General features: G+C 40.4%; 1 protein-coding gene across 2 annotated transcripts in view; it reads right to left on the bottom strand.

Annotated features, from left to right (window-relative positions):
- Nucleotides 1-23,880, bottom strand: part of PLA2G4A (phospholipase A2 group IVA) — an 85,394-nt gene that overhangs the window by 5,404 nt on the left and 56,110 nt on the right. For both annotated transcript variants that reach the window (XM_063343906.1, XM_063343905.1), the window contains exons 9-16: nucleotides 22,586-22,722; nucleotides 17,654-17,876; nucleotides 16,207-16,321; nucleotides 12,535-12,672; nucleotides 12,115-12,207; nucleotides 9,336-9,407; nucleotides 7,097-7,339; nucleotides 1,528-1,712 (exon numbers count right to left, since the gene is read on the bottom strand). In XM_063343906.1, coding sequence (XP_063199976.1) covers nucleotides 1,528-1,712; nucleotides 7,097-7,339; nucleotides 9,336-9,407; nucleotides 12,115-12,207; nucleotides 12,535-12,672; nucleotides 16,207-16,321; nucleotides 17,654-17,876; nucleotides 22,586-22,722 — 1,206 coding nt within the window. The remainder of the gene's footprint in view (nucleotides 1-1,527; nucleotides 1,713-7,096; nucleotides 7,340-9,335; nucleotides 9,408-12,114; nucleotides 12,208-12,534; nucleotides 12,673-16,206; nucleotides 16,322-17,653; nucleotides 17,877-22,585; nucleotides 22,723-23,880) is intronic.

Here is a 23,880-nt window from a genome sequence, read left to right as displayed (position 1 = left end):
GAAATAAGGAACCTTTCCCTTCAATGGTGGCTCCATGAAAACCTAAGGCACCGTTTAATTTTCCCAACAGTTTTTCTTGCCTTTTTGAAATCAAGAGTTTACAGAAAAACCTTCAGGACGCGACCTGACTTCCAGTCAATCTCTCCATCTTATGTTCCCCAAAATGGGCCCAAAAATTGCAGCTGACGGAGACAGAAAGCTCAATGCAAAGGCCAAGAGAGAGGCGAGACAGCCTTTCGCACAGACTCCATGTGCAGAACATCACCACAGGGAGGAAGAAGGGGATGTTTCAGAGGAGATAACAGTGCTGTGTCAGTAAATTTAGCTGATGGGGAAAATCCTCCTTCACGACAAAAAAGGAGACAAATTCTTAAACAAATTGAAAATTAAAGGAAGAAACAGACCGTGGGATTCAGTCTATTAAGGAAAAATGAAGGATTTCAGCATGAGTAAGAGTCATCTCAGTGCTCGATTCTTCTGAGTAGTCCCCAACAGAACTAGAGATTACAGAAGTTACTCCTTTTTATTCTCCTGAAGCTCGCTTTTCTTTGCATTTGCCAACACTGATTTAAAGTCCATTTTGCTACTGCTGTTATTTTCTAGTGTTGTTTGGGGGATTTTGTCCCTTGATAGCAAGAGGAAAGAAAAAAACATACTTTGTTTGCTTTAATTGAAATTTGTCTGTAAAGCACCAAAGAATGCCAGTTGTTTCTCAAACAGGCAGGTTCTCTTGAGATCCTTCAAAATACTTTTTAAAAATCCGCTTGGGTTTCAAATATTTATCGCTTCTTTTTTGAGTACCTCACAGTAGTCTCATAACTGCTGCTTTTTCTGTGTCAGCTACCAAAACGATCCAACATTAAGCCTTTTGGAGCTGTCTGGATGAGTGGGCGATACAGACTGAAAGCTCTGCTTTCCACACCTGCTACAGAAAACAGCCATGGCATTTAATCCGGATTTTTTTGGTGTTGTTTTGCTCTGGCCTGAATGGATTTAGGAATCCTTCTTAAAGCAGTACTGGGATTATCCTGGTGAGATGTAAAGGAACAGTTAGCGCCACTTCCAAAATGTTACATATTTTGCAATACCAGAGTGACTGAGACACATTTTTTTGCATGATGATGACAGAAAACCATTCATTTACATCATAGTGTCGCAGAGAATAGCCGTACAGAGCTAGAGCGCCAGCACCATAGGAAATGGCTAAATTCTTTAATACTGACATAAAATAAAGGTTCTGCAATTCAGTGTGAAGGCAAGACTTCCATAAAAACAACAGAGCTACTACTACAAATGGATTATATTAATTAGCCTTCTTTGTGCCAGTTGTCTCATGTGAGTCATGCAAACAGGAACTGAGGCAGAGTGCAATGTTCTGCCTTGACGTGGAAACAAATTTCTCCGACGTTGTCAATACAATAGCACTAAGGCCTTCTGGAACCATGAAATGTGCAACCAACCTCACTGGAGGAATACAACTGAGTCAAACTTACTAACACAAAGAAAGGAACGTCCGATCTTACTTACTTTGAAAGGAGGACTGGAATCACTTGGCCTCGCTGAAAAATCAAAAGAGATGATGAGATCAACACCTCTTTGAGGTCTTAAGATAAGCGGGTATGGCAGGTTAAACGTAAGCCCACTGTCCACTATGTGAATCTTTTTGCTCTTCACGTCTAGTGGCTCATATATCCTCTCAAACTCATCAGGATCTGCACAGAACAAATGAAAACAAAACAAAAACAGAACCCGAACACACCAGTTAAGAACTGAAATTGTGATGGGCTTTCAAGGGTTTCCCCAAGTACTGAAGATTCCCCAGAATTCAAAATTTACAGTATCCCAGATAAGCATAACATGAACTCCTGTGTGACCTTAACTCTTGTCTTAACAACTGGAGAATGCGGGGAAAGAAACCAGACCTGGCAGGGACCTCAGTAGGTGAAGTACACCAACACCCTGTCCCAGGGCAGAAGCAGAGGTGGCTTGAGGCAAAACGGGAGGGGACAAATGCCCAGCTTTGACCCCACCCTTCCCAGCTTCACCCCTTCAGCCCGAACAACCCATACAGAAAGGGAAGTGTTTATGGGACGTTAAGAGCCAGAGTCCTAATGTCCATCCCCTCAGTGTTCTACAAACCCTGCCCAAACACCTGCCCCCAGATTCCCTCCCAAACCCCCTGTGCTTCCCAGCTCCTCTTCTCCAAATAACTCAAATTTGCCTAAAAAGCCTTGATGTGGCTCCCCTCTTGTGTGATGCTGGTCTGTTTCTGGTCATTAGAGTTAGGACTACCAAGACAAATCACTTCCCTTTCAACCTACACCAAGTCTCATCACCTCCTACTCACTACTACACTGGGAACAAAAAGAAATGGTAACCCATATCCATTCTGAAATTTAAGCAGAATTACATGTGAGCCACTTGCCGCTACTACCGTCACGGTACAGTATGAAATAGTCCCCTATATCTAATGCCCAAACTGAGAGCTGAACGAGACGATGTTTTCCCTTTAACTCCAATATTCCCTGGGTGCAGTTCAGGAAGAAACAAGCAATTTTTCTTAAGTGTTTTTGCATCTGTCCAAGTCTCGGGATGCTGCTAAATGATCCCTGCAGTACTCAAACTGTTCTCCTGACAGTCTTTTCTTGCTCTAGATCTTAAAAATGCATGTTTTTGCCTTTTGACTAAAAATTAATGCTCCTATCTGTAGACGGCAGTGTAATCTAAGGAATGCTAAATAGAGTAATATAATTATTTCCTGTATAATTAAATTTCCTAGACTTACATATTGGCAATGGAAGTAATCTGAAAAAAGATATTTTAATATGAGGATAATCCATCAAAATAATTCAAACTCTAGTTCCTATCATTTCAGGATCCATGAGAAAAAAAATTTATTGTTATGAGGAGCAAGAAAAATCTCGGAACAGATATTCTGACTTTTTATTTCTGTTATTTATTAGAGGCACTTTGCTAAGTAATGAGGCACCAGTTTCCTAATATTCACCTTGTTTTCTAGGGAGGAAACGTTTTCAAATCATTGCCTATTGCTAAAGGGCTATGTGTGTTTATAGAGTTATATTAGAACCAGATATATTTCATAACAATGAATTATCACAAATCAATGAAAATATATTAGTGTTTATCAAATTCATCGTAACTAGAAAAACACTGGTAAAAAAATACAATTACCGCAGATCCTTCTAGCACACGTAAACCAGCCTTGTCTTCCCCTTCCTTTTTAAAGAAAACATTTCAAACATAATTTAACCCTTGTTCTCAATAGAATTTCTCAAAATCGCAGAAACGTTTTTTGTTCAAGCTTTGTATTATCTTATTTTACAAAATTTTCATTTGAAAGTCACAGGGATCCTTGAAACAAGACTTCTACCACCCATAATAATGTTTTTGATGGGAGCATTACTACATAGACAAACCTCCAACGAAAAAGGCTGAAGAACCTATGACTCTATCATGTAATTTATCATAACAATTTTATGGTCTTTTAAATAATAAAACATCATAATGCCATCAATAAATTTATAATGACCACATTAGATTGGTTTCATTAGTCGTGGTCTTCTGGGATTACAGGAGAAATTCACCTTAAAGGTATTTCTTTTTATTATGATTCATTTTAGAAGTACATTTCTAATCTTTGACCTGCAAAGACAAATTGCAAAGTGTAACTTATGTCCATGCTATGGGGTCAGAATTCAAAAAGCAATGAAAATAATGCAGCGTTACTTTAATGACATGACTTTAAGAGCAGGCTCGGACTGCCATTTGATTTGGTTTAGGCAGGGTGTGGAGGCAGAGGCCAGGAACAGCACACAAGGCCCCAGCGAGACAAGGCAGCAGGGAGACAACTGTGGGTCAGGACACCCCAGGGGAGCCCACAATTGCTCCTGGGAGATGGTGGATGTACCATAAGCATCCCTGATGCTAGAAGCACAGCCTCACCTATAGCCTGCACTGGGTGAGAAACCTTTGTTCTTTTTCTATGTCACAACACACAAATCCAGGACAATCGTTCTATATACTCTAGCGGCCCTGGTGAGTCAATCCATCATCATTCATTAAATAGCATGAAGGCTGAATGGAGTATTTATGCTCCGAGAGCCTTGGGACATCAATTTTCAGTCCATGTGGGTAGCTTTGATGAAATCTAGATCCATATTACGAGATGCTTTCAGTCCATCAAACAGCAAAGTGGGAGAAGCCCAAGATGGCTGTGAGTACAGCTCCATGTGAAACCAGCACAGCATACGTATCTGATTTGCAGTAGGTGGATACACAAACGGATAGTAAGAATTGGCTGGAAATAAAAAAGAGAGCATGTTCTAGAGACCAAACTTTGTCACAGTTGGCAGCTTCAATGAAGTATGGTAGATGAAAAGGCCATTTGCCACTGACGTGCGTCCACTATAACAGAGTTTCCATAAATACTTAAATAAGGAAGCCGAGATTATGAGTTATTTTTTCCCTATTGTTATTCACTTGGCACTTTCTCAAGTGATTTCGGTGTGTTGTAATATCAAGGCACAGCAACAGAACGACTCTGAGTTCGCAATGGAATCATTCAAGGGCTGTAAAGTTTTAAAGCGTATTTGAGATCAATCAAGAAACTGCTCCACATAAATAGAATCCATAGCAAAGCGAAGCATTTTACTCTCAGCTCAGAAGCTGGGATCTCCGCCATGTGCACTGCAGACCGAAAATTCAGCCCTCAGTAGTGACTGTAACATCAGCTTAGGTCTGCCACAGCTCATCCTCTTGGGGCAACTCAGAGGGTCTACAGAAGGTCTGAGACAACTGGAGATGCAGAGTATTATTTATATCCTTTTCAATTCACTCATTTCTCCTTTGGAGCGTCTGTTAATAAAGAGGAAGTAAGTCCTAAAGCGTTCAGAGCTCTCTCTGTACTCAAGCTGACTGGTAAACTGCTAGTGGTAGGAATAAATATGCAAAGCTTAAATACACCCAGTGCCTTGGCAATATACAATATTCAAAATTTACACCAAAGTTTCCTTTCTGTCAGCTCCTTGGGGCTTCTAGGCTCTTACACGTACTAGCAAAATTCACAGCACTAAAATCTGTGTTTAATTTAATCATACTGAATGATTAAATTTTATATTAACTACAGAAATTTCAAGGTGTTTTTCACTATTCTTGACCATAATATTGCGACTACCTCACAGCTGTTAGATTTGAGTTGTCAATTCAGGTTTATGAGTGTGGGCTTCAGCTAACACTAAAAAAAAAAAATAAAAAAAAAAAATCACAGTTACGTCAAACTTTTACCAGATGTTTTAGACAAAAATTTCAGGCACTCAAAAGTAATTGTCTCAGAGGCGGAGGCTCATTCTGTCAAACTAGCGTTTTAGTTCAATTGAAATTAAAATCCAGGAAGTTGATAGTTGATTCTGAAGATTATCCACATCTTAATTATGCAAAATTCCCATCAACTCTCATTTTTTCCAACCATACATTTACTACTCGCTTTCCTGCCTCTTTTCCAGCTACTATAAATATTAAGATTACCCAGTTGTAAACACCTCTGAGATGATAAAAATATTTAGAAAGTGGAGTACAGATGGAAATTACTATACAACCACTGAAAGGGATTTGTTACAACAAGAAATACACATTAGAGCATGTCTGCTACTTAAGCTTTTAAACGACATCTGGTATTTACTATTGCATAATGCCCAGCCAGGACAATCTCTGGCCTCGGAATAGAACCTACGGGCTGAAGTGACCGCTATTATGACGAGGGATGGTTGGCAGAGCTGGGCCACTACACAAGAACATGGAAGAAACACCACTTTCAGAGATTTCCAGTTCCTTGGCTTGATGGATGTCAGTAATAATCCATAATAATCCAAAAGCATTACAGTCTGTATCACAGAAGCTGTACGTGGAGGCTCCACCAAGTGTGCATCGTCACCGCAACGTAACTTTTCCAGAGGGAAGCTCACATCCCTAACTCAGTGCTCTGTTGCCTATTGAGGAATTAAAGAAAAGCACCAGTGCCGGAAGAATACTAAGAAATTCACTGGCTCTCATTAAGAAGGTTGTAATGAACACTTGTCTATAGCAAATCTTCAAAATATTAATTGAATGTGATTCATAATACTCTGATATCCTTCACAGAGTGGGGCAAAACACTGAACTTCTTTTGCAAATTAGCATTTTTCTGAAATTCTAATCTTCCGTCCGCATTCCTGCTTCCGCCAACGTGACGTGTGGATGCATCTATGCATCAGTCACACCTCAAATGTGAATGCACCGGCTAGATGGGTCGCGCTGGGAAGAACACTGTGTCAGGAAAGCGAGAACCTGCAAGTAAAGCGTGCTGCCTCCACAGGGTTTTCAGAGGAAGACAAAGACAGCAGAAGAGCTACAAGTTTTTTGGAACAGGGAAGCCCTTTTATTTCCATCAAAAGGCTCAGCAGCAATAAGAGAAAGGGAACAACACAAGATAACCCTTGGGAGAAGTCCAAGAGAGTAAGAGATGCCTCAAGCTGCACCAGGGGAGGTTTAGATTGGATATTAGGAAAAATGTTTACACTGAAAAGGTTATTAAGCATTGGAACAGGCTGCCCAGGGAAGTGGTTGAGCACCTTCCCTGGAGGTATTTAAAAGCCGGCAGACATAGTGCTGAGGGACATGGTTTAGTGGTGGTTTTTGTCAGTGTTGGGTTGATGGCTGGACTCGATGATCTGAAAGGTCGCTTCCAACCCAGGCAATTCTATGAAAGTGGCCTTAATGAAGGGCACCATACACAAAAGCAGTCTGGTCACCTCTGCCAGCAATTCCTTCCAAACAAAGAGACACTTTGCCTCCAAAAGGTACCAACAGCTCTGCACACTCTGGAGGGGACACAGGAAGGCAGACAGAAGTCACTGTGTGGTGCCCTCTATGACACCCAGTGACCTCATAACCTCTGCTGCTGACCAATACTCACGACATTCTCCTGCCTGCAGGTGTGTGCTATTGTAAGCCTCAGAGTTTGATGTTACCACCCTGAGAACTCGCTGTTTCTGGTTTTTACTAATGAACAGGCAGCAACAGAGGCTTTCTGCGAACTAACCTGCAACAGCTGCATCTAGTTCATCTTCCTCCACAGACTCCTGAGTGAGAAGGTCTGCCAGAGGAGAGAGCGGGTAACAGCTGTTGAGGTTCAATCCCAGCATGAAGTTGTGGACCTTCCCAGCGCGCCCTTCCCTTGTGTTGAAAAGGGCACTATCACCAACCAAGGCCATCAGCATTCTCTGCACCCAGCTTTCTTGGCTGCTGTTCTGATATTCTTGATGTGCCTCAGCATTTTCAGTGCCTGTAGAGGAAAATGAAAATCATCAGTGGTGAGACAGTTAACGTATGAAGTATAAACCCAAGATTTCTGGGTCTACTGAAATAAAAGCCCTATTAAAATAAAAGGAACTGGTCACCGCCTTCTTTCAAGGAGCTATGGACTGAATGAAGGAGCTTTGCTGCAATAATTTCAGAGGAATGGAGAGAAACCGTCCTCTTAACTGCACAGGCCAGTGAAACTTCTCATCTGCAGTGTAGTAGCATGGATGCGTCCATTAGGAAAATAGACTGAGAACGTGTTACATGACCTGATACAGACTTAATTAGCTTGGATGGCAAGGGAAACAACGGTATGGCTTTATCTGCGCTAGCACCCAAAACACAAACTCTCCTGGCCTCAGGTGTCAGACCTGAGTCACCAAGATCCATACTTTATGTAGACTTGAATTCACCTGGACGCGTACCCTTCTCCATCCTTTGCTGACTTCTAGAAACCCAGATGCCTTAAGAAGGCAAAGTCAGTCTGCATAAAAGAGAATGCTAGGGGGTGGGAACTCTAAAATATCTAAAAATATCCTTTCAGTAAACTGTAGACTATAATCAATATCTGGTTTTAATTAACTTAAAAGTAAAACGAAACATCCAGACTTAGATGTCTACAGCTAGACGTCACAGAAAAAATGACTTGAACTGGCATAACCTTGCACTTGTATTGTCAAAACTTTGACTTTTTGAGGTGTTTTGTATAAGGACATACTTCAGGCTCAGGCTTGATACTTTAAGTGCAGCAGTGAAATGTGCCCCTCTAATCCAGGCTTTAAAGGAGCTGATTTTGATAGTAGAGAGAAAAACAAGCATCAAACACCACAGTTTAGAGGTCCAACATCTGTGCAATAACATTCTATAGAAGCGGAGGGATTACAAAGTGTTTACAAATCACAGATCTGTAGGTTGACCCACAGACCACTACGTCTACAAACTATGAGAGAAATGTAGTGTTTTGTGCCAGCTAAAGTGCTTTAACAGGAAATCCACAAATAAACACAAAATGCAGTATCACCCTCTCCCTATTATTTTACACATAAGGGGAACTGAAGAAGTCATCATTTAACTGACCTCATGACATAATTCACTTTCTCATTGCACACGATTTTCTCTTCTTCCTGTAGATCCTAATGTTACAAAAAGCCGTGTTCCCACCTTTGCTTTAGTTGTTAAAAACATAATCGATTTCTTCAGGTGAAAGTCACTGCTGTCCCCAAGAGTATCATCAAATACAGAAAGCATTATTGGGGTGAGACAGAGACTAAAATCACAGAAATCCCCAGGTGGTTTAGGCACCTAGGGATAATCTTCAACAGGATCTGTTCTTCCCCACAGTGTCCACCTCGTAGCTGTGCCCCTTCTGGGAAAGTGGATTTGGGCATTGTTTAAAACACTGTGCCCAGCACTAGGAATCTCCTGTATCAGATGTCATTGGTAAAGGTGCTAGAAGACATCCGTGAGTACTGGAAACACAAACTAGTACTTCATCAAGGAACCCTTAAAAACAATGGATGGTGTTAGTTTGCTGGGCCGGTAACAATCATAACATGCCTCTGAGCTCAGGAGCTTGTTGGGAAGAGACTTCTGGAGATGAGGCTCAGCAAGTCCAGTATCTGGAGGCAGGTCAAACTGCAGCCTCTGTGAAGCCCTGCTGGGCTGGTGCCAAGACTGAAGATCTGTGAGAGACTCACTTGATATCAGCTTGAGCAGGAGGCAGGAAGTCAAGCCAAAGGCCCTCCTGAGGTCTCTTGCTGAACTTTTCTTTTGCTGAGCCCCAGGCTCCTTTAAGATCCTTACAGGCAATTAAGGTTTATCATTGGTGTAAATAACAACAGAGCACTCAGATACGAGACTATTGTTCAGACTAAGGAAAACCAGCTATGGCTAATTACCACCATCCACGAACTTGACCATGCTGTGCAAAAGCTGGTGAAAAACATAAACTGTGAAGTAAAATGTGAGGATTTCCTTACCTTTTGGTTGCTGTGATTCATCTTCACTGTCTGAACTGTCATTGCTTACAAGGTGCTTTAGCCTAATATTTTCTGTTGAAAGAAATATAAAATGACTTTAAACCGCTAGGGTTTAATTACCAGAACAGCTAAGAATTTCAAAACAATTTGAGTTTTTGTAATAGGAGATACAGCTGAAGAGATGTGATCTGCTGTGGACATCGATATGTTGCGAATCTGATGGGAATATATTGGCTTTAGCCTGCACTTTTTGAAAAGCTCCTGCACTAAGCAGATTAGCCAAAGGGCTGGGGAAACAAAATGTAATCCCAAAGTGGTACCTACCACTCACCTCCGTACCACGGATCTGACAGATTTCCTTCACCTTGATTAAAATGCAGACGTATAGCTTCTGTCCTCTCAATAACTCCTAATGAACTAGGAAGACAATCTCAATTTCTGTTAATTACCAGCTAATTTTTAAAGAGAGGCACACTTAACCTCATTCATACCTATATGACTGGGTACCCTTAAAAATAGGGGGGGGGAAACCAAAGCCAAGATAGTTATGAAATTTCACTGGAGTGTGTGTGAAAAAATAAAGGCCAGTGCAGTTACGCAGGTAGAAAAGACAATGGTTTTCATCTCATAACATTCAGTGAGAGAAATAAAAACAGAAACGAGCGAAGTTCTCTGGCAAAAATCTGCATTTTGTTAGGGTTAACAGCTTTGTTTCCAAAACAACCCCAAAGTCGTGGTTCACTGTTCGTTACTACCTCAGGGCATTATTTCGGAGACAAAACAAGTACTGAAAAAGCAACACATTCCGCTCCTCAGGTAAGGTCTATAGCGGAAACGAATTCACGTGCAAATGGATTATAGGCTGACAACATTATTTTCACTAATTACGGAGGAAGCTTTTCTTGAAATACAATAGATTTGCAATGTTTTATGAACAGCCTCATAAGCTTATCACCTACAGAGACTAGAGACAGAGGCTGAAGTCCAGTGGTGCAGCTGTATCCACGAGAAGACTTTTGAAAACTAAAACCCTTTATTTCCTAAAATAACGTATGCTAGGAATCATCTCTAATTGAAATTTGAAGCCAGTTAAAATAAACTGAAAGACGGTTGTTCCCTAATGAACTTGAACGTATTAACAACTGATTATTTTTTTCCATAAAAAAATGAAAATAAAATAACATCTGCTTTTTCTCACAGAAGATGTAGACGTTGGTCTCTGGTGACGTACCCCTGCTTCAGGTTGTAATTTCCAACAAACGCTGTAATTTCTACCAAATGCAGTTATCAAAACAATGGCAATTTCCACTTTGTGCTTTTTTGTGCATTATGCCCACTTAGACTGACTTACAACACTGTAAAAATCCCCACAGACACTTAAGAACTTAGTCATCATGAATTTTTCCTTAAATACTTTTTAATACTCAGTGGGTCCTCAATCACTACTCAAATATCATCAATGGACAAACACACACCAAAGACAAACATGTACAAATTCTTGAGAGATTACACAGCAGGTAGGTCAAAATAAAAATTAATGAGCAAAAAAAGGAAGCTAAGAAAAACAAAAAATGCAATTTTTGGACATCAAATCATTTCTTTAAAGCAACCCCCATGCAAAATTTATTATTTACTGCTTCTAGCTGTGATTTATACATGCTCTGGCTCTTGTGATGTCCACTGGCATTTTGACATTCCCTTTGGGGGCACCAAGGTTTCACTGGGACATCCTCAGCTCTGCTTAATAGATTGGGGTTCAAGTCACACTAGTATCTTCCCATCTTATCGGACTTCAAAGCACATTTTTTAAACTATACGTGAAATAAGCCACGGATGCGAGAAAACATTCTGTCTCTCAACATCTTAAAAAGTGGTAACACAGGCTTTGCCACTGTCAAATTTATTGACAAAGATTCTCCATCAGTAGGTGTTAACACTCCTGAGGTGTATCAGAATTATGAAGCTGGAGGCACAGGTCTCCTTTTCCTCCATAAATAAGTACATTATCAGAGAGGCTGAATACCAGCTCTTAGGAGACAGAGACAGCTAAGGGGCTTGGGGTTTTATTGTTTTTTTGTTTTTTTGTTTTTTTTTAAGTCAACTCAATCTGCATTTTCTCTCCACGTTCTTCAGAAAAATGTGGCTGTCTAGTACAATTTATTTATTGGTTATATATTTCCCTGTAATGCTGTCCTCCGAATAGTAAAAAAAGCGCAAAAAGCTGCATTCTCAAATAAAATACAATAAGTCTATCCAAGTCTATCCAAACTAAGCTACCATTTCTCCATTAGGAGTGAAAGTGAAATCATTAAATTAGTAAGCAAAGGCTGAGATCCTGACAGGGGAGTTGTGGTTAGAATGCAACAATCTAACAACCCAGAGATGATAAAATTTGCTTTTACCTTATTAACCCCTTAAATAATACAGTCCAGTGTCAAGAGACTACACAAGTAGCTATTAAGTATTTGTCGTCTTCTGATCTCCAAAAACTAGCGAAACAACATAAAAGAGGGAGCTGGATTCTTTTAACTTCATGAAAATAGGTGGATATATGCACGTGACTTTCAGTACCTCTGATACTGATCAGAAATAAAAAGGAAAGAAAATTCCTAACCCTCTTTCCCCGACCCCATCAGCATCTAGCAACGTCAGCAATTAAAGTTACTTGAATTCCACATTCTTAAAATGCCCACCAGCAGAGTGCCGCCCTCCCACACACCAGGAGTGCACTGATCAGCCTAGTAATTATTTTCATAGTAGAAGAATTATTTACTATTACCTAATTCTTCTTCCATGGTGGGACCTTTATTTTGAGAATTGGAGACGCCAAGCACTCTGTTAAATAATATAGAAAATGCGCTGCCCCAGACACCTGAAAGGGAAAAAGTAAATAATGAATGGAGGCCGGTAGAAGAAAAAAAACCACGCCATATATTGCACTATTTAAGCAGTTGCTTGCTTTCTGAGCACACCTCTGATTTTGGAACATGCTAAATAATAAGCTCAGATGTATGTATCAGAAACAAAAAAATCAGGAAATGCCAATCCACATCTCTGAAATCTTTCAAATGGCTGTTTCCCAACAAATTGAGAACTCTTACTTCTTGTCTCACACTTTGTTTGTTTGCATTTAAAAGCTCTTGTCCATGAACTACTGAAATTAGTTTTACTTTAGAGTCTCTTTCCATCACATACTCACCCATCAAGAAATGCAAGGGATTTTCATTATACTTCTTCACCACTGTCCCCATAAAAAATTTGCTTCCAAACAAATCAGGAGACATAAAAGTGCCATACTTGGCCATGCCAATCTCATACGGACTGAATTCCACCCAGTCTGCAAAATAAGAAACAAAATTGCGCTTAATTAGCGACCTCGACCTGAATAGAAACAGGATGAATATACAGAAACAAATGAAAATTCTGTGCAAGTAAATAAATTTGAGTTAAATGGAAAGTTAACTAACTGACAGGAATCTCTCTGGTTGTGCAGAAGTCAAAACTTTGATTTCAAATGAAGGACGGTCTAATGCTGGAGCAGAGAAGCTATTCTCATTCTCTCTTATCACAGCAAACTTTGGGGAAAAAATATCAGGTTGTAAAAACAGAAGTACAAAAGTAGCGATCATGGCTGAGAAAAACAAGATGCCAGCTGGTTTTCAGCTCACGCTTCACTACGGTTCCCTGTCGCATGAAATGCAACGTGGGTCAAGGCTCTAAGTTTCTTTTCTTTCCCTGTGATCCTACCAAAAACCCGCAGTGCAGTGACAAAGGTGGCAGAAAAAATCTTTACTATCATGCAAGTTGTGAAAGATTCTAGGAGACGCACCTGGATTCCACAAAAACCTACGGTTTCCAGTGAAATCCAACATGAAAAGGCAAAGCTGAGAGGCAGCTGAGAAACGTATTAATACTAAATGATGCAAAACATATTTTTAAAAGTAGATGCCATTTGATTGAATAGAGAGCTCAATAAAAATATGGAATAAAATGTTCAAATGCATTTTCTGATCTTAACAGAAAATTTCAAAAGGGGTTTACATTCTATGCTGTATGCCTTTTTTGAAAATGGATTTTAGCTGATTTTGAAGTATTTTCTTTGATACCAGTGGAGTTGCTTACACCAGAGAATTCATTTCAAAAAGGGAACAAAAAACAACAAAAAATACCCTATATTTTTAGTATTTCATCCATTCGTCTATTTTACCTTCCAAATTTTTAGTAGTGATTGATTTGACTGATGCTGTGAAGAAATCAGAAATAATTCGGAAATAGAAAGGCAAAAGGAACAGCCTTGAAAATTCCCCACGCCCCACAGTATTGACATATGCTCCTGAAGATATTGAGTGTTTCTGGTGAAAAGTTAAGTGTAAGACGAACGACTCATCCTGAAAAGGAAAGATTTCATCACGACCGCTGATAGTTCTGTTTCATGGGGCAATGTTTATCTGTGCTAAGTCAAATACAACAGCCTATTTTCCAAATAAACCACCCACAACCTTTACATTTATTGGAGCAGAAGGAAATTCCTTTGAAGATCCAATCGAGGAATTTAATGCTATTTCCCTTTACATACATAAACAGGAATGGGCAGATATGTATTTCAGAACCGTGTTGACAGCAAAACTAAATTTAGAATTAGAATTAATTTAATCTGTGATATTCCACATCCATTTTTGTATTTGCACTGAAGAAGAACATTTCTCAAATTGCATATCCTGCTTAGGGAAAGAAGATTTCTACCTTAAAATTAAAGGGCTTCAGCATTAGCTTCTGCCATTACAGAAGCTCCTTGAGACAGTGGTTGTTTAAATGAGTAGGACTCAAAAGACAAGAACTCTATACCAAGAGAAATACTTCGTGTTTATATCCCAGTAAACTGGGTTAGTTCCTTGGCTTTGGCTTGATCCAAAACGTACTAAAGTCAAACCTCTCAGATGCATTCACTGCATTTCGGACGTATCCTGTAATTATGCTTGGTTAAAATGATTACTGCACTTTTGGGTACGGCTGGTGCCACCTGGGTGAGAAATGCCAGCGGTAGGAAAACATGCAGAGCCTGGGGCACGAAACCTAGGAGCAGCTGCATGAAATCTTGCACCATCGCTCCCGGAAGGAATTTTATCGTAGATAATTACTGCATTTCAACTTGAAACAACACGAAAGATCTCACCTACATCTATAATCCAATAAATAAGAAAGCATAAATATTTCTGTTCAAAACTTACTGTATACTTCACATCAAAAATAGCTGTTCAGCTCCAAAAAGATTAAAAAAAAAGCTTACAATAGAAACGATCAAGATCTAGCATCCTATGTAATGATATAGATGGTAGCCTCAAAAAAACAAACCCAAGATCCACTGGCAGAGGCAATACCTTTTTCAGACCAACGGGTAAAGCTAGAGAGACTAGATCAGCCTTCAGGTGCTTCGGGTCTTGCTTAGGGAAGGCCATTATTAACTAAAGACATTGTTTTTAAAACAGTAAATAAGTAATCCAAATGAAATTTCTCAGACAACAAAAGCTCATCAAAAAACAAAACACTTATTTGCAAAGAAAAAGGTTTCCGTTCCCTAAGGAGGAAAGTAGACAATTCTCCCATGAAAAATTTAACCTACAATACACCCTCATTTTTCATTACAAACAAAGTTTAATCTTTTTAGGATATGTGGATACATCTGCCTGATGAACCCTGGGGAAGTCTTAGATATAACCAGATAGGCAGACAGATAGATTGATTGATCAATACATAGATACATAGATATCCTTTTCTTTACACAGCATCTAGCACAATTGGACCCACTCTGAACTAAGGCTACTAGATGGGATTAAAATCTCTGAAATAAATAAAAGCAAAAGCCCTTTTGGGTTACCAACAGTACTTTACACTGTGCAAGAAATAACAAGAGGTAGTAAATTTGTTTGCTCAATTCTAATTTCACTCTTCTTCGAAAGAGGAATAATCCTGTACGACGCTTCCCTTTCCCTGTTCAACACACTACTGGTAAGCAGCTTTCTGCTGTTCATGAAACACGAGCTTTCTTTCTGTCTTGACTCCTGCAATGTACTTAGCTACTTCAGGCATAAGAAATATTCTTTTCAATTGATACCAAATCACTATTTTGTAACACATAGAGAACAAAAGTTGGCTGCCACTTAGTATTTTACAGAAACCTAAAGAGGCTTTTACGGTGTTAAAACTTAATTTCCGGTTAAAAAAAAAAAAAAAAAAAAATCAATGGTTACAAAATGGTCTAAGAATAAGTCTCCAAAGCCAAGAAATAAAAGGCTTTTGAACTAAAATAGTCTGTATTTCTAAGGACAGGAAAAGACGCATCCGAAAAGCCAAGAAAAGGCTCGGCTCCATGGTATGCCCTGAGGAATTCGTCCCATTCTCCTGTAATCTGGGTGCAAATACTGCACCAATCGGGTAAGTATCCACCTACCTAATTATGTGATCACTTATTAGTGAGTAATTTCTTGTTATCAGACTCTACTGTCTGTTTCCCAGAAGCTGCTGAACACAAACGCGTCCATTTCCCAATCAGCTTTTAAAACCCAGCAGAACAGACCTTATGATGAGCCTGTTTGGTAAATTCTTCAACATCACAACTTCCTATTCTTTTTTTAAATTAAAATCTCCCTGTACTCAGTTCGTAACAACACAAATTTTGTTAAGACCCGAAGAACATTTCGTATCATGGCAAATTCTTTCCTAACCCTTGCCATAAGACTAATAATTTAAATAATACATGTACCAAGGCAGGGTAAAATTATTCTCAGAAGTATTAAAAAAATAGGCTTTTTTTGTCAGCCCCGTGTTTTATCTTCTTTCCACAAGCGACTCAATACAGAGATTGACAACATACCTGCAAACATAAGCTCTGAGACGTCTGGTTTGACATGAAGACACGTAAAGAGTGGGAGAGCACACTGCGCATTATTGATTTTCTCTTTCATGTTGCTCAAAGTGCTGTCCATTCTCTGCATGAAAAGAAAGACGTTATGTCCAAACAGATCCTATGAAGGCCTGCTGGTATTCGAGAGGCTACTCATTCCCTGAAGTCCTCAAAGAGAAGGAAAATGAACCAACTCTGTTATTTCCAAGAAAAACAGAACAAAGATGACTTTGTAAAAGGAATTAATCTGCCTGAATGCCTTTTAACTGCACTGCTCAGGAAGGAAGGAGTGGGAGAAGACATGACGGGAAGATGAAATAAGCATGTGTTGTAGAATCCAAAATAACTGGCCAAAAAGAAAAGAGTATTGTTGGACAAAGCAAGTTCTTTCCGCCTGCTTCTGTAAAAGACGAAAATGAGGAAAAACCTCTTAGGCAGAATCACCACTAACGATCATGCAATGTTTTTCAATTTCAGTGTTTTTCAATGCTGTTTATGATGTTTGATGAATTGAAACAATGCTGTTTCAATTCATTTTCTGTGAATAACCAAGAGCCTTATTTCCAGTTTTCACCGATTGTGTCAGGTTCAGATTTAAGCTAAACATCTGCATGTGTTTAACTCCTTAGTAAAGAGGGACTTGTAACCAGCATCACAGGATCATTAATATCCCTTCACTGTCAGAAACTTACCCTGTATATCACAGTTACCAAAAGCTGTGTTGACTGTTTTTCAGTATTTTGAGTGTTTAAAACCTAATGGCAACGTATGTCCATGAAAGATGGCAGTGTATAAAACACATCTGCACATCTATTAACACATTTCAATCTTATGATAAGATCTAATCCAAATTCTGCTCACCTGACTCATTTGAAGTCTGTGTGCCTGATTCAGTCCATTCGGATTTGTCAATAATAAAATACAACAATATGAAGCCCTGCTGTTGTCTCATTTCTCAGAAAAACAACCAATAATAGAAAGAGATGTGGATCTCACATGTTGAAATCAGTATTTGGTTAAGTAAATGCTGCTTTTCTTATAGCAAAACGTGCATGCAGAGGTTACAGCATTTCAGATTTTTTTTGTTCAAACTGCTTGAGCAGTAATTTTGACAGATGATACCGGATGCTAAGAGCTTGCTGCAAGTACCCAGCGGTTGAGTTTATTTCCATTGCATATGAACGCATTATGCTTTCCTAGCTCTTAAAGAAATGAGCACCATTCAGAAACACGTCCCAGAGCAAGGAAAGCATTTTACAAGTTTCTTATCCAGTATCTGCACAGCTATAATCTTAAATATTCCTATTGCTAAACATGACTTGTTAAATGTTACCAAGGTCATCTCAAAAAACCCTAGTAACAGTGGTTATTACGCAATAGTTTCACAACTCTAATAATCATAAAAAAATGAACTCACATTATGGATAAGTGTTTCACCTATTAGCATTCCAAAGATATCTGTGAAGGTGACAGGCTGTCCTGAGCTTTTCTTATTCCACAGCGCTTCGATGTAGCGTTTGACTTTCTGAGGAGTGAGCAGCAAGAGTGGGTTGTGACTCACAGAGTTCATCAATTCTTCATTGATCTCCTTTGGTCCTTTTTCTGGAAAATCTGGGTGCGAATACAAAGTTGACATGTACCTGCAATAGAAAACAGGCTCTGTAAGTATCAAAGCCTTGTTCGATGTCAGCTGCCTGAAACGCACAATAAGCTCATAAATCATTTGATACAATTACTGATTAAATCGGATTAATCTACTCACCGTTTATACAGTAAATTGTCATTTCTTTTTTCTCAAGGCACAGAAAGCTAAGCAGTTTGTTCTAAGTGTAAGCATACAATCTAACACTCAATATACATTTCCATAATGCGTATGATGTAGAAGATTAAAGTGTTGCTCATTTATCTGTTCAAGGGACAATGCACAGAATCACCATAAGCTGAAAATACAGCTTCTCGAGTTGTCGCAGCGTACATAAGTGTGGCAGACAGGAGGCCCTGTAAGCATATACATGCAGTTCTTTCGCTCTCTGTCACTCTCCATTTCATTATCACTACTCAAAAATTCCTAAAATATATTAGTATATAGCATGCTTTCCAGGATCTAGATGTTTTCATAGGAAGATAAAGCACAATAAGTGCAACCTGTGCAGAGATCTAATTGACTCCGAGGATTCAGAAGAGGCCTATCAGGCAAATCTTGATTTTGTCACCAAGTAACTCTGGAAACGGAAGTTTTGTTTACTCAAAACAGAGTTCAGACGCGCATGCAGACAACTGTGGTTTGCACTTGGCTGGCTTAAGTAGCGCTATGGGTGAAGACGCAAGATAGGCCGTCGTAATCTACTGGCCGCTCATTTCACTGTTATTTATTCAATTAGCTGGCTCAGGTATACATACCACGCTGCAGGCATAATTCTGCACATACACACTGTTTGAGCCTGGCCCTGAGATCACTGCCCAGCAATTTACTTGACAGCATGGTGAACTCTGTCACACGCATGATGTAAGAACTTGATTCATTAGTCCTTGCGCAGCCTCTAAAGCTTAGCGTGCACGTCAGGCCGCGGGTGGAACACACACAGCAGCAAGCTCCCACGTGAGCAGAGAAGGGAAAATGCAGGATGAAGAATTCAGTACAAGGTTGAAGCAAGACAACAGAAACAATCCGGGAGGTAAATGCATTGCTCCGAGGTTAGGCATGCATCTGAGTGAACAAGCGAAAACCTGCCTCTCCCTCCAGAGAAGGAATTCTCCACCCTTCAGAAAAAGAAAAAAGAAAGCAGCATTATTCTCAAGTAATAGACTGCATGGAAAAAAAAAAAAAAGAAAAGAAAGGGAGTGCCAAAGTGTCAACTTAGTTATTCATCAAGCAAGGAACGTCTGAATAGGTGACACCACCAAGACAGCAAAAGCAAATTTGTTTAAATACAAATCTTTCCAACATACGTTTCTGATCGAATCAGTTCAGATAATCTTGCTATTTTAATACAGATTGTATAGGTTTACACTACATCAACTATGTATTCACACCTGGGGTTTCCAAAAAAGGGCCTTGTGGCCAGCTGACCGACATCTTTTCAGAACGTGGGTTACATTTTTTTCACACTGCATTGCACTATTCAATTGCTCTTCATCCAGACAGATGATATCTTCCACTTTTCGCAAATTTGATATAAGTACATCCAGGTCTCTCAATAGAGAGTGATAAATCTGCCCCCCCAACCTCTAGTGACAAAACCCGTATGTTCCAGGGATGAGAACCTTTCATAGTTCAATCTGAAAAAGAAACTTACTCTAGTTCATAGACACTTCCAGCATTTCAAAACCTTCTGGCATTCTGAAAGCTTTCTATCCAGGCTGGGAGAGGGGAAGAAGCTTCACGCAAGTGAAAAATAATTGAAAAAAAAAAAAAAAACCCACATGGAACAGAACGGATCATTATCTATTCCAAAAGAGTTAACAACTTTGGTATTAGAGTATTTCCTTAGAATGTGCAGAACCAAAATTCATCTGCTTCCTTAGAGCTAAACCAGGGAATAAAACTCATCCCAGGCAGATTCCATGCTGATTTATATTTAGCTATTCCAAAAAAGTCTTTCTCCCTTACTCTCGAAGAAGTGAGACATTAATATAAACTTGTAATTTAGATTGGAAGGAACTTCGAGGTCTCTATTCCCACCTCCTGCTCAATGCAGAGCCAACTTAAAAGTCAGATCAGGTTGCTCAGGTCTTTGTTCAGTCAAGTTCTACTTTCGCACAAAGCATGTACTGAGTCAGACAGAGAGGATGGCACCTTATCCAACAGCACCCCACCTTGTACCAGAAATAGTGTGGGCAGCAGGACTAGGTAAGTGATTATGCCCCCGTACTGGGCACTGGTGAGGCCCCACCTCAGGTGTTGTGTCTGGTTTTGGGACCCTCACCATAAAAAAAAGACATTGAGGTGCTCGAGCGGGCCCAGAGAAGGGCAACAGAGCTCATGAGGGGTCTGGAGCACGAGTCTTGTGAGGAGCGGCTGAGGGAGCTGGGGCTGTTCAGCCTGGAGAAAAGGAGGCTGAGGGGAGACCTTCTCGCTCTTTACAGCTCCCTGAAAGGAGCGGGTAGCCAGGGGAGGTCGGGCTCTTCTCCCAAGGGAACAGGTGATGGGACAAGAGGAAACGGCCTGAAGTTGTGCCGGGGAAGTTTAAATTGGATATTAGGAAAAATTTCTTCACTAAAGGGGTTGTCAAGCATTGGAATGGGCTGCCCAGGGAAGTGGTGGAGTCACCATCCCTGGAGGTATTTCAAAGCCAGGCAGACGTGGTGCTGAGGGACATGGGTTAGTGGTGGACTTGGCAGTGCTGGGTTTATGGTTGGACTCAATGATCTTAAAGGTCTTTTCCAACCTAAATGATTCTATGATTCTACCCAGTCCAATCAAATAAAGATGCAGCAATACACTCCACTGCTTGGCCACTCACACTGCAAAACAATTTTCCTGATAGCTCATCAAATTTGTCTTGCTGTTACTTACGGCCATTAACCCTTGTCCTTCCTCTGTGTGTCTCCAAAAAGAACGCTTTCTTTGCAGCTACCCGTTAGGCAGCTGAAGATAACAGTAAGATCTCTCACCACCACCACCACCTTTGCCTACTCCTCAAGGCTAAATGAATGGAACTGCCTCACTGTCTCATCTGCTCCAGTCCCCTGCTTGCTGCGGAAGTACTCTGATGGAATTAATCCACTTTGTCAACACCTTTCTCATACTAGGTGGCCCTAAACTGGATTCAGATGCAGCTCCAGTATTCAAACTGGTACACAAATAAATTCTGGTTATGATAAAATCGTATTTTGTGACATTTGGGATACTCCCTTGAAAAGTTAAAAAGTTTCTTAAGATGTAACATCCTCTACTGCAACCTGATCCATTGACCATTAAACCCAAGTTTTAAAGTTAGACCACAAAAAGTCTGCAATTTTTCACTTAATGAAAAAAATGCAGTGTTAAGGAGTCCAAACAGTTAGGAAATTTTGACTGAATTTGTCAGATGTCTTTGATGAAAATTACACAGCTTTTAAATATGTTGCAGCATTTCATTTAAGACACATCAAAACAAATAGTTTCAACATTTGCAATAAGTGTAATTTGGGACAATTTTTACAAAAGCCAAGACAACAAAAGGCTGCAGGTTCATAGCACTGGTCAGGGAGAAGAGAAAACTCTCATTCAGAAGAGTGGTTGAGGCAGACATAATACTGGGCTTCAAAGCATTCTGCTGCCTGCGGAGCCCTGAGCTCGTAACACCCCGAAAGTGCCTTTCACACAGTGACATCAGGCTGATTTTCTCCTGGTGATGTTTCTGTTAATGGGCTGAAGAATTCATTGAGTCAGACAGGACGACATCATAACTAACCTGATGAGGGCTTTCTAATTGAGACATCTGGGAAGATCTTTCCTCCCATCTGATCTGACTAACAAATTATTTTAAGAAGCGATGTAATTTCCAGAGAAGTTGTGGAACCCTGGAAGTGTTCAAGGCCAGGTTGGACAGGGCTTTGAGCAACCTGGTCTGGTGGGAGGAACTATATGATCTTTAAGGTCCTTTCCAACTCAAAACCATTCTGTGATTCTAAATTAAAGAGTGGCAATCCATAGCAGGAAGCCCTGCAGCATGGCAGTCAGTGTATTCTTTCCTACAAGCTGAAACACATCTGCTCAAATTGGCTTATGCTAAGAAAGAATCAGTGAACAGGTCCTAGACATCCCCAGCAAACCCACTGAGACGGGGACTACTGAGTCTAAAACGGAGCAAAAGATATTGCCGTGATTTTGAGAATCTCTGAAAATTGTCCCAAGAGTATACAATCCATTTTGGGTTGAATGAGTCATCACCTTCAAATCGCAAGGATTTTTGGGGTTTTTTTCCATTTCATCAGAAAAATAAAGCAACATAAAAAATACTTTGGATTTATACCAACAGCTTGAATTCTTCATTTTTTGGTTATCAAGATGAAAGAACCTGTTACAGTCTCTGAGTATGTACAGCATCAGCTGTTAATACAGAAACATGGGTGCAGGTGTGTAACACCTCTTTCCATCCATGCCTGCTATGAAAGTTCCTGGGCAGGTCACCTGGAGATTGAGCTGGTCTCACCCTTCCAGGCATTGGGAAACACCTCCACCAGCAGAGTTGCTCCACTGACCTGCTTTGCTGCAAGGCTGCTGGCTCTGTGTGTCTTTTCTCTACTAACAGTGTAACGCATAAAGTTTGCTGTAAATTATAACGTTAGAAATAAGTCAACGCTCAAGAAAATTCTTGAAAAAACTGAAGAAAAACAAAAGAAAAACAAAGGAAAAATCCCTTACCACGTGGATCCTGAGAGACCAGCAATGTAAGTTGCACAGTCTAAAATTCCTGATTCGTAAAGTGCTTTCATGACGCCAGCAAACCCCACCATGGCACGAAATCCACCTCCTGAACCCAGTATCGCTATCACTGGCACCTGCATAGATAAGAAGAACAGCATATCATCACATTAATTCTGATAAGGACTTGAAAGTACTAAATAAACTTTATTCATCAACCACTGGACAAACACGCCAGCCTTGTGTAATTAATAGGTCACCATCCAGAGATCCTCAGAGCAGAGAAGAAACCAATGCTTTTCTAAACCCGTGCACAAAAGTTTAACAAACCAAAAAGCAGGTATTCTGCAGTCTCTTAGTGGTACGTGTGTAAGAGAATGACAAAATACTTTAATAAAGCACTTTGAGATACAACTTTCAAACACTGTGTATAGAGTGGGGCAGTAGCATAATCCCACCCATGAAGTTACCTGTCCCTCTTAGGTTCTCTGGGTCCAAGCGTGATGTACAATATTGGTATGTCATTTACTCGGTCCCTTCTGCTTCCCAAAGATCTGGATGGCAGAAGTCCTTTTGGACTGCAGCATGGGAGGAGAGCACTGCCCATCACAAGCGAGGGAAGCCAGGAACCAGCCAGCAGCATGAGAGGTTCTGTCTGCCAAGGTGGAAATTTCCAGAAAGGGGCAGGGCAGGCTTCCTTCCAGCTCCCTATTATCTTGTACCTAGGGACCATTAGCAACCAGGAGGTGCAAACAGATGCCGTGTAAGAAAGCACCTGGCACACAGGGCTATAAAGGGAAGTTAAATGTGCCTAGTTGCCGCGTGGGCAAGAAGGAAGGTATGGCTGAGGCGATACAAAGGCAGGAAGAAAGCACGAGCTCCCAGCAGAGGGGGAGCTGGAAGCTTGCTCCTTCTAGCAGTGAGAGAAGTCTCCCTTTCCAGTTGCAGCTCTTTACCGTGCGCTTCAGAGCCAGAAGGAAGGAACAGAGAAGGAACAGAGAGAGAAGGAACAAATGCTCTCAGGAAGGATTTTTGTACCAGACATCATAGGTTACCAGATAAGAAAGTGACAAGTGACAGCAGCTGATGACTCCCTCTTCTATGGGGCACAGGCCAACCTGCCAGCCAGAGTGATTGTTTAGGGAGGTTTGCTGCTTGCCCAGACTCCAGATCCATGATGGCATGGAGAAATGGCTGAGTCTCACCTGGCCTTCCAGATGGTACTCCTCACTACTCATCCACAGGGGCAACAGTGACAGAAGCAGAGGAAACCCTGAGGAGATGAGAGGTGCTTT

The sequence above is a fragment of the Chroicocephalus ridibundus genome, chromosome 8 (genome assembly GCF_963924245.1).
Source record: "Chroicocephalus ridibundus chromosome 8, bChrRid1.1, whole genome shotgun sequence".
Taxonomy (NCBI): domain Eukaryota; kingdom Metazoa; phylum Chordata; class Aves; order Charadriiformes; family Laridae; genus Chroicocephalus; species Chroicocephalus ridibundus.
The sequence above is the reverse complement of the archived record's forward strand: the minus strand, read 5'-3'. Positions and strand labels throughout refer to the sequence as shown.